We start from the raw sequence: 14,105 nt of genomic DNA, 5'->3' as shown, positions 1-14,105 counted from the left end.
GATTTTATAAACTTTTGTACCAGGATTCTCCCACAGAGGGTCATGACACTGAGGCTTTTCTTTCTGGGAAGCAACTTTACTCATGCCAGTGGGTCTCAGTTGGGTTCATATGGAAGAACTGAGCCCCAATCACCATGTGGTGTAGTTTCTTATACATTTTCTATTTCTTTGTCTCCCATATATGGGAACACACAAACATGCAGACTGATTAGGTGGTCTCAGGTTACAAGGTCGTGATGGAGGTCCCATGCTCACTCTTACAGCCTGGTTGCTTTGAGGTTTTGTGTGTGTGTGTGTGTGTGTGTGTGTGTGTGTGTGTGTGTGTTTCCTCCTCACATTCCTTAGGGAGGGGAACATACCACAGTTTCAATGCTGGTTTCTCAAACTAAATGTTCAGAAAATGTAATTTTACCTGTGACTCATTATAAAAAGTAGAGGATTTTTTTTAAGAAATGTGGATTTTGTTAGGGTGATATTTATTTGCATGGAATCATATATTTTAAATAATTCAACAGGTTTTATTTGGCTCTTTAAAGGCAGATGAAGTTAGAGGTAAGAAACATCTCCAACTTTAATGTAAGATTCTGAGGTATGTTGAGGGTCATATAAATTCAGTCAAATACTAACTGAGCTTTCACTCTCTGTGTGGCTCTAAAGGTGCAGGGGTTTTTTGTTTGTTCGTTTTTTACTCATTCCATCCAGAGAAAATTTGAGACCCATTAGATCTAAAGGTTTCTAGACTATCATCAGCCAAAGTCCAAAAAAATGTAAGCGGTCCCTCAAGATGATATAACTAAGCTACACAAATGAGCGTGATCTCTAAGTGCCAAAGTGAGTTGTGGGCACGGAAGGCAGTTGCTTACATCTGACTCAAAACCAGAAGCTTTAAAATCCATTTTGATTTGAAGATTAAAAATAAAAATAATTTCATTTAAAATTTGATGCCCAAATGAAAACAAAAGTTGTTGAATAGAGCAAATTCTAAATTATGCAAATTTATGAAAAATAAGAGCTTCTAGTGAACCTAAATAATCAGGAAAGAATCAGTAGAAGTTAAATGCCTTATAACTGAGACAGCTAGAAAATCCTCAACTTGCCAACAAAATGAGAGAAGACAAGGTAATTGTTAAATAAGATAAAACGAGGCCTGGGTAATTAACCAAACTGATTGTATTTCCATCAAACATCAGGCCTGGAGAGAGTAAAATTTGAGAAACTGAGGCAGTAAATTAGAATGTTCAAACCCAAAATTTTAATCTCCATATTCACACAGAATCTCAGAGTAATCATATATGCCGAAGAGATCCAAATATTGCCATTATTATCTGTTGTTGCATGGGCAATGAAAGATTTCTCTTTAGGCAGGGCAAACCTAGCCCCAGAAACAACTGGCTTACATTTTTCTGATTTTTAACCCACACTGTTTTGGGAAGATGTGAAGGCTATGGAGATATTTCTCATGGGATGCAGAAGAGGGCTTTGTATCTCTATGTGTGTAACCTTCCTCAGTGTTAATCAGGCCTCCAGGGTAAAATCTCTACATCAGTAGGAATATCTACCTCCTTTCTGTATTAAATATGCTTCTGACATATTTCCCTGTATATCTGAATCACTTATCAGGAATACTTTATGGAGTAAATAAATTTAGAAAGAAGAAATGCTCCTTCTTCAAATGTGATGAGTTGAATAATCCCAGGCAGAAGGGATCAGTATTAGTCTCTTAGAGCTACATGTTAGCTCCTTCAGGGTAAACACTCTGTCACCTACTTTATTTATATGTCCCCTCCTACATCCCCTCAGAGAACACAACAGATTGTTTTAAAAACAGCTTTTATCTCCCACCTGCCCCATGTAATTATATTACTCAAGAAATGCTGGCATTGAATTTCTGTCCTCTGCTTTTGAATCAGATGAAACACCTGTGCAGCCACTAAAAAAGCAAATGGACTTAGTTTGGGGCCATTCAAGTGTGGGCCTGTTCAAGTTCAATACCAAATGGCAATATACACCCACAACCTGGGAAGCTGTACTCATGAATCAGATCTGGAAACCCCCTCTGTTTTGTTATGGAGGTTGCTATGGAAATGACTTAGGCAGGGAAGTAGTAGGGGAAGACAGGGGTAATATTTTGGAATGGTCAAGTCCTAATTTTTATGAGAAGACTTAAAATCTAAAGGTTTGATCAACATTGTTGCATATATACAGATATCTCTGCTATGAAAGCAAGAAAACCAGAGAAAGGATAAATAGAAAAATCCAAATTAAAGTCTAGATATCTGAAACTATTGGCCATGAAATCAGTTAACTTAACATATGTATTGGGGAACATGTCATATTTATATCTGAATTCCTAAGACGGGGCACATGCCTAACACACAGTTAACTCAAAAAATACTTGCTGAACTGAATTTTTGGAGAGGTAATTTAGGTAGCAAAGCTCCTAATTCTACTTTCCAACAGCTCATTTATGAAAATTATTAGAACAGGAGGGCCTCAATTCTAGAGATACACTGTACCCTGCCCTAGCACTCAGAAATATTGAATGAATGAATGCATGAATTATTGAGTGAATAAAAACTTGGTGTCCAAGTTCTGGTATAGACTGGATGTATCTAACCTCCAGTATTATTAAAGCCTCATGTAGTACATTATTGTCTAATAATCTGGAAAAAAAAATCTGACCACCAGGCCACAGTTACTTTCCTTCTACACAACTGAGCTCCCAAAGAAACAGGTCACACTCCAAAATGGAAAGGTCCTACCTATTATTATATCCCTATGTAATGCTAAAAATAGGAACCCACAGAACTTCCTGGATTCAAAGCCACTTGCAAGACACCAGTCAGTCCTTCAACAAAATTTGAGAAAATGTAAATCATCTTGGGGTAAGAATTGGAAGGTTTTTTCTTTGGTTATATTATTTTTTTCACAAACCTTGAATTTCTCCAGAATTAGCAAAAGAAAATGTTTAATGGCTCACCTCTTTTTTTAAAGAAAAGAAAAAAATCAAGCAAACCAAAGAATCAACTAGAATATACTATTTATTTCTCTTAGCCTTTGCAGAAATAAGATCTTGACCCAACTCCAGCTTTTAATTCTATTAAACATACACAGAAATTCGATGATATCTGTTCTCTATTATATATATATAAATGTTTAACTTATAGCAAGTCTCAAAACAGATGACTTGGAAAAATTGATAGGAAATAATCAGGGACTGCAGTTGCCTGCTGGACATTATATCATATATAGCTCACTATAAAGAAAGACCATAAAAAGATCAAAATGTATCTGGGTGCAAATGGGGAACACACTGAAGCATCAAGTTGCCAACTCTCAACTTCAGCACAATAGATACATTTTGAAGCATCTCAGCTATTGACATGGCATGGTTCAGTACTAATTTTGTTTTTACTAAGCCATAATACTGCACAATTTCTCTAAACGCACAATGAACAAAATTAGTATAAATATAATACCATGTTAACTGCTGTTGAAATCCCATGGAAAATGTGTGTATGTATGTATGTGTGTATGCATGTATGTATTTATTTATTATTTATTTATTTATTTGTTTGTTTGTTTGTTTGATTTTGGCTTCCGGTTTTGTTTGCCATGCAGACTCAGAACAATCCATGAGGCTTAAATTACCTCTATAGTTCCACTTTGGGTTCATGGTGTTTTGATGTTATTTCTGTATAGACATCTTCATGATCCCACACCCTGTCAATTTCATAACTGCCAGTGGCTGCTGTACTTTTTTTGTTTCCATAGTTAAGCTGGGTGTCTGATTGCTCAAAGCTGGGTGGCACACCATGGCTTTTTCTTTAGTTTTCAGGAAATAACTTTAAATTTCCCTGGGATCTTATCTGCTCCTTCCATGGGATTTGATGCTTTTGATTATATATTAATATTTATATATGTATGCTTATACATATATAGATATAGGAAATACACACATTAACACACCATAATATATATATAAAACACATGTATATTCACATATATGTATGTATTGTTTTTTGCAAATGTAAAAAGAAAGCAAGCAAAACAAGACTGACCTAACCTACCTGTACTCGGCTCACACTCAACGAAGTCCTCATCATCGCTTGAACATTCAGCAGATGAAACAAGGTCATCTGATGTTGGCTGTGCGTGTCAAAGGAAAAATAATGGGGTGGGGGAAGAGAGAGGAGAGAGAGAGAGATAAGGAAACCCATGAACAAAAGCATCAAAGACTTATCACTATGTCTTGCCTTCCATCATTAATACTCTTTCTCTTCTCTAAAGAGGGCATGCTGTAGGATAAAGAATTTTAAACTCTTGTGTGGCTGTGAATGGTTATGGGGTCAGACAACCTGTATGGGTTTTATGAGAAGGTGAAAGACTCAGAGTGGTTCTAGGAGGCTCAAGATCATCCCATCCCCATAAGTCACATTGTACAGCCTAACTCTATTTCTGACTGTAATTTCAATTTTGAGAATCCAAAGGGCAGCAGAAGGGCTATGCAAATTTTGGACAATACACGAGTGCAAGCCAGCACGGAAAGGCACTGCGAGCTTTGAGAGGGTTTCAATGCATATGGTGTGTGGTCTCAAGTGTATGATTTGGTGGTTGTGAATCTATAGGCTGGCATAATTAATGAATGCTGAGGAATGCAGTCTGTTCAGGAACAGTATAATGGCTTTTCTCGCTAGCAGCGATCTCTTCGTGTAATTGCTGCAATTAGCTGAATTAGTAATGTAGGCCAGCAGAGAAATACCACATGACAGCCTCTGGACACAGGTAGGACTGTTTCTGAGGACAGCAGAAAAAAATGTAGTTGCAACAATAGTAACTCAATTTGAAACATTTTCTTTTTTCTATTGGATCCTGCAGAAACTCCCCAGTGCCAGGGAATCTGCTGCAAGAAATACAGAAAACTGTATGTATGGGTAGTAAGAAGGGCCTTTGCGATACAGGAGATGAGAAGACTATTTTCTGTACCTGATACATATTGCAGGCACAATAAATACTACTGAATAATTAATCTACAGATCTTATGTCCTACTATGTGCATGAGAGTACTCAATATACAGTTATTCAATAAATTCTCATTTCTTTCCCACCTTGATATTAATAATGTTAACTGACTTGCTGATTTTATTATTCTCAGTGCACTGAAGTCTGAATCCATATTCAAGAGGAAAAGCAATTACAAGCCAGATGCTGAGCTAGACATGTATATATATTTATTATAGTTATTATTAATTGATTAGATATAATTCTCACAACAATCCTTTGGGATGGATATAATTATTATACTTTTAAGGAGAACTGAAGTTCAGAAAGGACACACGGCTAGTAAGAAATAGGATTTGAACAGATATAGCTTAGTCAAAGTCTGTACTTGTGGCTCACACAGACTTCTTTTACACCTCTTCTTACATGATGTTAATTATGGACTGAACTCTGTCTTCCAAAATTAAAACACTGCAGTTTTAAGCCCCCCAGGACCTCAGAATATGACAAATATTTGGAGATAGGGTCTGTGTTAAAATGAGATCATTAGGGTAAGCCAAATCAAATATGACCGGGGTCCTTAATAAAAAGATGAAATTAGGACACAGACATGCACAGAGGGACGACTGTGTGAAGCCACAGGGAGAAGACAGCCATCTATAAGCCAAGAAAAGAGTTCTCAGAAAAAAACAACAACCCTGCTGACACCTTGACCTTGAACTTCCAGCTCCCACAACTGTGAGAAAATAAATTTCTGTTGTTTAAGCCGCTCAGTCTGTGCTACTTTGTTATGGCAGTCCTAGCAAAGAAATGAACACGACAACCCATATGCTTAGTATTTCCAGACAACATCCTTTTTGAAGTACACACGCTAAGCATAGAATTACTGGGCACAACAAAGATTAGTAGAAAAACCACACTAGGTAATTGATTTCGCTTAGTTGACAGTGGTAGAGAGGTGCCTTAAACCATGTCATTGATCTTGATTCTACATTGGACAGGGAGATACTTCAACCCCTGCTCCTCCTCCAAGTAAATAGAAAAAAGGATTTTCAAACATACTTCTTTTTTTTTCAATTAGACAGTACTGAAGTGTGCATTTCACTTCCAGCAAATCAAAACTGGCAGTTGTGTCCTAGAGCCACCATGTTTTTGCAGTAGAGACAGAGATGGTGAGCACACCTCCTTGGGAGTTTACTGGTGTGTGTGGGCCTGTACAGGGCCCACTTTCAGTTACTGAGGGAAGGGAGGTGGTAAGGGAACACACGTTAACTGTGCAAATGCAGAGGCAATCATAAGAGGCAAACAGCATTTTTGGAAGGGTCGCAATCATTCTTTGATAGTTCTAAAGCATGAGTTGTGAGTGGAGGGAAGACCTCCCTCAAGGAAGCAAAACTTGTTTTGGGTGTGTAGGGGGGATGGATCTTAGGTATTAAAATGGTTTCTGACCTGCCAAAAAGCCCACAGTGCTTAAACAAATAGACAGTATATCTGTGGTATTAAAATTTCATGGGACGAGGGCAATTAGGGAAAAAAAAGATTGTTTAAAAAATTCCTCAGAGGATGGTAATAAAAAAGAGGCCTAGAATACACTTCAAAAGTATAATCAATTATACTTTTTGGTGACTTCATTATAAGGACCTTGCAGAATGGCCTGTATGTGGCATAACTAGCATAGGTTCCTAGTACTGAGTGAACGCTAGTGGGTTAAATGAAAATCTAGTGAGCTCATCCCAAGAACTGAAAGCCAGGCAATAAAATTTAAGGTCTTTCAGAATGTGAGAAAGCAATGCATAACTCCAATAGAAACCAAAAAAGGCATTAGTGAAACATTAATGGAAACTTTTAACAATTATAAGAAAGTTGTAGCCATTTTGATTAGCCAAAGATATGACATAGAGTTTCTTTTCAGGAAGAGTACCAGACTCTGAGGTTGAAAGATATTTACTATTTTCCTCTCAGCTTTCCCCTGCCTCCTCTAGTACTGCACAAGTTCTCCCCGCTACCGTGTTTTGGGTGACACTGTCCCTAGCACTCTCTTTCCCTATCTTCACCTCCACTTGTGTTCCCCAGATGGGGCTCAACCACCAATGTAGACCCCACACATACACTCTTCCACATTTTTACTCCCTTTATCCCCAGTAAACTGACCCTGTGTCTTACTTCCCAGAGATTTTATTTCTGCTGATCTTCTATGTGAATATGGACGAATACAATGTTCCTCCAGAAAGAGAAGTACATTTTACGAGTAGTCCCTATTAATAGTGGCTAGACTTCAAGGAGGGTCCATGACAGGCAGTCTAGCAGACCACAGAGTGAGCAGGGCTGACTCTTCACTGAGCATAGCTGTGACTCTCAGCTCCTACACTTATAGTCAGTGACCAGGGGTTGAGTTACTTCCCTTCTCCAAGCCTCAATGTTTCCATCTATAAATTGGGATAAACATAGTGTCTTGTCATCAATTTAAGTGAAAAGTTAAAAGTGAAGCTCTGTTCCTGGCATATGGTATACACTCAGTAAGTAGAAGCAGGGTGCCTGGGTGGCTCAGGTGGTTAAGTGTCTGACTCTTGATTTTGGCTCAGGTTATGATCTCATTGTTAGTGAGAATGAGCCCCACGTCAGACTCTGCACTGACAGCACAGAGCCTGCTTGGGATTCTCTCTCTCCCTCTCTCTCTGCCCCTCCCCTGCACGTGTGTGCACACCCTCTCTCAAAATAAATAAATTTTAAATAAAATAAGTAAATATTAGCTAAGACTAAGTCAATCAATCAATCAATCAATAACAGCAATGCCAAGCCTAGTTGCCATTCATAGTTTAAATAAAGTTTCCATCCACCTATGCATTCTATCTCCAAATATTCATCCCCTTTAGAACTATTCTTTCTTACTGATAATTCATTAACTCCATTTTCATTCATCACCTCTGGTTGCATCTGTCATGAAGAGTGATAAAGAAAAATACACTCATAGAGATGCCAAGAGAGCTTAAAAATCACTGGAAGATAATCTGTTTCCCATGGCTCTGGGTCCAGACAATTTGTGTGGGTTTTATGTGAAGTCAGCCCCTTCCTTTCGGTCCCTCAGACCCCATCATCACCAATTACAGCCACTGCCAATGAAATTCCCAAAGCCATTACAAACATCTCAATCCCCTCATTGCCCAACGCAGTAACCAATGTTTGCCTGGAGAACCTGGCATCCAATGCTACCACGCCTGCCACAGAACACTGTGGTTTCAGAAATCCTGGCTCTGCCAGGGGCAGTAAGCTTTGATTTGCAAAGGACTCAGGATTTAGAACACTATATTTAGGGATTAAAAAAATTTTTTTACTACTGCTATCCCTGACATTAAAAAAAAATCCCCAAATTACAAACCAGAGTTTTGGGATCATATGTACTTAGAATCACCTCCTAAAGTAATGACAATATGATCCAAAATTACTCTTGGAAAACCCAAGGCTTTCTCTTAGTAGCTCTTTAATTTTCTTGTCTCTTTCCCTACATAGAAGTAAATGCAGGGTCTAACTCTGAACTTTGGGGAAAAAGGCACACTTTTTGACTATTGGTTCCCATGGCTGGTGAATTATGTTTCACTATTGCAGACACATACAGAATCAGGATGTAATTATTATGAATAGAATGGAACTACGGAATTTTATCTTTAAATAAAATACAGTAGTAGTACTAGTTTGTGTGTGTTTCCTACAATGATAACCATTTTTCATAATTAGTCATAATCCTTAGAGAAAAGAAGTTAGTACTCTTGAGAAGATATTTGAACTTTCTAGAATCATGCTTACTAATAACATTTACCACTTATTAAATACTTGCTATACTCAGATGTCAGCTAAGAAGTTAACACATATTAAAACTTTTAGTACTCATAATAACCAAGGGTGTGGAAATTTGTAGTGACATCTGCTATTTTTAACTGCCCACCATCCATGCTCCTTCAGGGAAGAGTACTGCTTTAGAAGTTCTTCCATTTGTATAGTTATGCTGAGAATGCTTATCAAGGGCCTTCTATGTCATCCTCATATCCTTCCCTCACAACGATTGCCTAAAGCTCTCATAATTCCCAACGGCTGAACTTAAGATATTTACACATTATGGTTCCCATATGTCAAATATCCACATTATTCGTAAGTCCCTCAAGAAAGAATACAAGATCAGTGACCGCCTCCAAACCAAATAGTTTGATAGTGGATGGACTCCCAAATCCACCACCTATGCTATATGACTATATCATCGAAGTGCTTTATTCATCTTTCATCCATTCACTTATTACTGTAATAAATATTTACTGAACACCTATGTGTTAAGCACTGTAACTGTTATGAGGGATAAAGTGATAGATAAACCATAGTTCCTCTGCTCTGGGGATTCACAGTCTCTGAAGAGAGGACCGAGGAGACAGGCAAACTTGACAGGGTAAACTGAATGTCTTGACAAGAGTAAGCATAAGGTGCTAAGAGAGCAAATGGCAGGGGGAGGTGGTAATGAGCCCTGAGGGACAGGAAGCCCTGAAGCAGGGACAATGGAGAGCTGCTGGTGGAGGAGAAGGGCATTCTAGATGAAATCAACAGTCTTTGCAAAGGCTCAGAGGCATGAAGAAGCACAGTCTACTTGTATACCCAGGAGTAGTACAGGGGTGAAAGGATGTACCAGCATGACAGAACAACAGCTACCTGAGTTATCCTGTTGTTTCTGAAAACTCAGATAATGAGCACGAATTTCATATCCTGTCCGGTCAGACATCTCTCCTTCCCCTCCCCACATCTCATCAGCATCACCTGTCACCTTTCCTTTGGAAGCTCATATACATGGTTCCAGAACATTATGCATGGGTCTCGCTGTGCCATCCCTCCACAGTGCGGATTAAAGACCTTACTTTGCCTTCTCAAGAGCAGGAAAATGTTCTTCTGTCCCTGTGCATTAGCCAAGTCCCATATTAAAAATAATAATTCATATTACTCCATTTAAAAATACATATTGCATATTTTTAATCCATATGTTGAAACTACTTGGTTCTGTATTAGGATTCATAAAACTAAAGATAGGTATTATAATAACTTTCAGTAAAATATCTGTCTGGAAGGAGTCCTCTTTATTCTTTTCTTGAAAGATTTTTTTATTGCATTTGTATTCTTTTTTTTTTCTACCAATGTTTATTGAAATTACCTTAGAATAAACTGGGACAGAAGAAAGCTCAAAACTCTACCCACCAGGTAAATTTATAGGTATATTTACCTTCCAATTCCCTCAGCTTCACAGAACTGGCTTCTCATTTTCCTCCAGTGAGTTATTGTTTCTGTAATCACCTGCTTCTAATTATTTAGTCTGAAGGGGTCTACTCATCTCAGCACAGGGGTGGCTCTACTTCATTCTTCATTGCTATCTGTTATTTGGCATGGAGAAAAATGTCTGCTACCATGGTCAGAACAGCTCGAGGTAGATTCACCATGTGCCCTCCTTCCTGCCCAGATGCCTATTTGTGACTTCAAATTCCAACCTTTAGCCCTTTATCTTATACTGAGAAGAGGCTAATCATTTGGGGGGATAATCATTTTTCTCCGCCCAGCTCCTTGGAAGCACAGTTATTTGACCGAGATTAAGCGCAAGATAAAATAAGTCTTGCCACAGAACAGCTTTATGAAATTATAAATAACACACTCAAGAATGATGATCGCCTTTCTTCCAGTGAAAAAGGAAAAGAGAAAGGCCCATAAATATTCTGAAGTCCCACAGAAAACAGCCATACATCTCTGCAGCTGCTTCATGCTGAAAAGAATTCAATTCCTTAAAATACTTGGTGTTTTAGTTTTTCCCCTCTATACTTCTATTCTGTGATAAAGTTGAGGTTTAAAGTATCTCATATGAGAGAGGGAATCATACAGCTTCATTATGAACATTTATTCTCTATTTAAATCATGTCTGAGATACTTTTAATTAAATAAGAACCCAAAGACTCTAGGTAAATCTATAAACTTTAATGAGATTTGGAAACCTTGACCATCACAATTAAAATTTATCTACTAGGGCTTTATCAAATTGTTGCCATTGCATAGCCCCTTTTTGGATTGATGCTTATAGATCCTCCACTCTGAAGGGGTTTACTCTGACGTACATACACACACACACTATTGGATGGTTTTTAGACTGAACCAAAGATAGAAAAAGGCCTGGAGCTTGGGCAAGCTTGTTAGAAGCAATAATCTCACCCTTCCTCCTCTCTCCCACCACCCTATCAATTCTTCCAACTCAAGCCCAATACAGAAACAAGACCTAGGAGTGGGACTATCAATACCCTCCTTTTATTCTGAACATCCTCTTCATAGTCATTTTCAAGACATTTTCAAGACAAACAACTGACACTAATATGAGAAAATGAAACAAATGAGTTGAACTTGTCATGCTCGAGTGTGAAAGCTCAGGGAATCCCATGAGGCAGGCTCTGAACAATGGAGACAAAGAGACCAAGTTCCATCTAGTTAAGATGCTTTTTGAGTTCCCCTCAGGCCTTACATCTATGTGCCCACATAACTTTATTGGAACACCCTGTGAATTTTAAAACTGTCTTCTGAAGTTCAAGCTATTGTGGTTTTTCAAAATACTCCTTTCCTCTTTTCTCCCTGCCCACTCCTGGAGATAATCACTTGCCAAGTTAGATATGAATGTGTACATATTTTACTTGACTCATATTTCCATGAAATGAGGCAGCTTTCAAGAGAATTGCCCTGGGCTACAGATATGGCATTCGGTATCACCAAATTTAGTTAACTGGACTGGAGCTAAGAAAATAAATATGAAAATAAAAACAGAAAATTGTTCTTGATATAGGATATTAAGTATGCATACATTTACTTATTCAATCAGTCTTCACCCAACAAATGTTTATTAGCTGCCTACGATGTGCCAATCGCTGTGCTAAGGGGCTGGACAGACCAAGTCCTTGTCCTCATGTAGCTTACAGATTACTTGGATTTGAGCCAGGCCAAACTAGAAAAACTGATAGGCTGCTACACCATCAGCTGCAGAAACGTAAAGTTAACATGAGTCCATAAGTGGTACCCACTGTAACAAAAACTGATTATTCACAGTCATTCACAAGAGCAGATCATATAGGAATCCAACCAAATAGTACCACCAGATTCCCTTTAAACTCTGCTCATCCTCAACAGCCTCCATATTCTTATTCTTCTTTTCCACATTGCATATACTGGAGGAGGATAAAAAACAACATGATGTATAGTAATTTTTACTAATGAATTAACCTTTAAGGAAATCCCTTTGCAGACTCAAGATTTAATTAACAGCGGAAGAACCAAGCTAAGCTTAGCCAAATTTTGTGCCAAGGATTGGGGGTCTTTCTTTCTATCCTGGAGGTCTTCTAGGATTACATAAATAAATGTGGTGTGGCATCTTTTTTTTTCTTTTCTTTCCAGTTTTAAGATTTCTTCCATCTGCTCAAAAAAGGAAGGGTGGATCAAGAGAAAAGGGAGGGAGGAGGAAGAAGAGAGTGGGTAGAAGGGGGATTAATCTATCTGTTGTTCAAGGCAGCCTGACAGAGGGAAGAGGAGTATTGAACCACAGAAGATTAACCAAACTTCAATGTGCCTTCCCCAAAGCAGGAGGAATGTAATGCTACGTGGTGTTCCACTGATAAGCAAATCCCTCTAAATCCTTTCAATTTATTTCTTGGCCTGGAGAAATTACATATTATTTAGGAGGCAAGGAAGAAGAAAATACAAACCACCCACTCAACCACACACCATCTCTAGGAATCTAGACCAGGAGCCTATTGATTACATACACCTAAGGTCTGGGTTGGGTAGCTTTTTCCGATTGGTGCAGTCCTCTCTAAGACAGCTAATCAGGAAGGCTTGGCTGTGTTCCTACTGTTAAGTCTTTTGGCTTTTCCCACAAACTTTGTTGAGTATTTAGGGTCTACCCATTACAAAGGAATGCCAAAATTATAACCAAAGCGCCAAAGACCTAATCTAGTTTTGTTGTTTATATTTTTGTCTCCCTGCCACTGCCTTCTTCTTCTTCTTCTTCTTTTTTTTTTTTTTTGTGGTATTTCCATGCTAAGTGAGGTTTTTATGCCAATACTATCATCAAAATCAAGCCTCTGTTTTTAACAGGCTAGTGACCAGATCAAATATTAATATAATCCATAAAAAGTGATGTAGGTCTCCGTTAATGGATGGTAAAATTCAAAAGTCATGGAGAACACCAATGTATGTTTTTAAACTGAAATTTTACCATTATTCATTTCTCCATGTCTTCTCTTGCTCTGTAGTTCAGGGAGAAGAAATGGGTTTTTGGAAGAAAATAGGAAAAATAGAATCATTTACTTTGTGGGATGGTTTTTCTCTTGGCCCTCTATTTTGTGGCCTAACCTTACCACTCAACACAGGAGAAACAGCCCTTCTTGGCAGCTTGAGATCACAGCTTTAAAAGGCTTAATAACAGACCAAAATGTTGGTGGAGAGCAATGAATTACAGGATAAAGCCAGTCCTGGATATTGGTCAGCAGTTCTGAAAAAAGATGCAAGGTAGCCATTTGGTACAGAGCAAATAGCCATGGTTCTCAATCTCTGGTCACTGATGAATTAAGGTATGCTAGATGAGCATGAGAGAAAGGAGTAGAAAAAACAGCAAGATGTTAGGAGTCAAACATAAATAAATAAATAAATAAATAAATAAATAAATAAATAAATAAATAAATAAATAAATAAATAAATAAATATTTGTCTAAGGAAAGCCACTTTTACTGAAAAGAGCGTGCAATGCATGTAAACATCTGTTGTGTCTGTCAATGTAGAAAACAGTTGAGAATGGCTATCTTGAAGAACTAAAAGTATGACAGATTCATGCCAATACATAAGAAACTATGAAAAAAAAACAAGCTCAAGACAATATAAACACAAGAAGGAAGAGCACATTAGCACAACCGGGAGCTTGGCATGTGGCACAGCAAATTTACCAAGAGCAATCGAATGCAATGAATTGAATGTAAAATACAACTGATAAAAAGACAAGATGTTTTTTCCTTATTACACTGAAGAGAATATCTCCCACTCAGCCAAGGGACATAATA

The 14,105-nt window shown here is 38.0% G+C and overlaps 1 protein-coding gene across 12 annotated transcripts in view; it reads right to left on the bottom strand.

Moving 5' to 3' along the window:
• The window catches only part of NRXN3 (neurexin 3), a 1,671,444-nt gene that overhangs the window by 49,322 nt on the left and 1,608,017 nt on the right, over nucleotides 1-14,105 (bottom strand). For 7 of the 12 annotated variants that reach the window (XM_045060712.1, XM_045060711.1, XM_045060707.1 and 4 more), the window contains one exon: nucleotides 4,071-4,149. In XM_045060712.1, coding sequence (XP_044916647.1) covers nucleotides 4,071-4,149 — 79 coding nt within the window. Of the gene's footprint in view, nucleotides 1-4,061; nucleotides 4,150-14,105 lie in introns of all 12 variants that reach the window. The other 5 variants (XM_045060709.1, XM_045060710.1, XM_019833384.3 and 2 more) reach the window with 1 other exon arrangement.

Source organism: Felis catus, chromosome B3, assembly GCF_018350175.1.
Source record: "Felis catus isolate Fca126 chromosome B3, F.catus_Fca126_mat1.0, whole genome shotgun sequence".
NCBI lineage: Eukaryota > Metazoa > Chordata > Mammalia > Carnivora > Felidae > Felis > Felis catus.
This window is presented reverse-complemented; position numbering and strand designations above follow the sequence as displayed.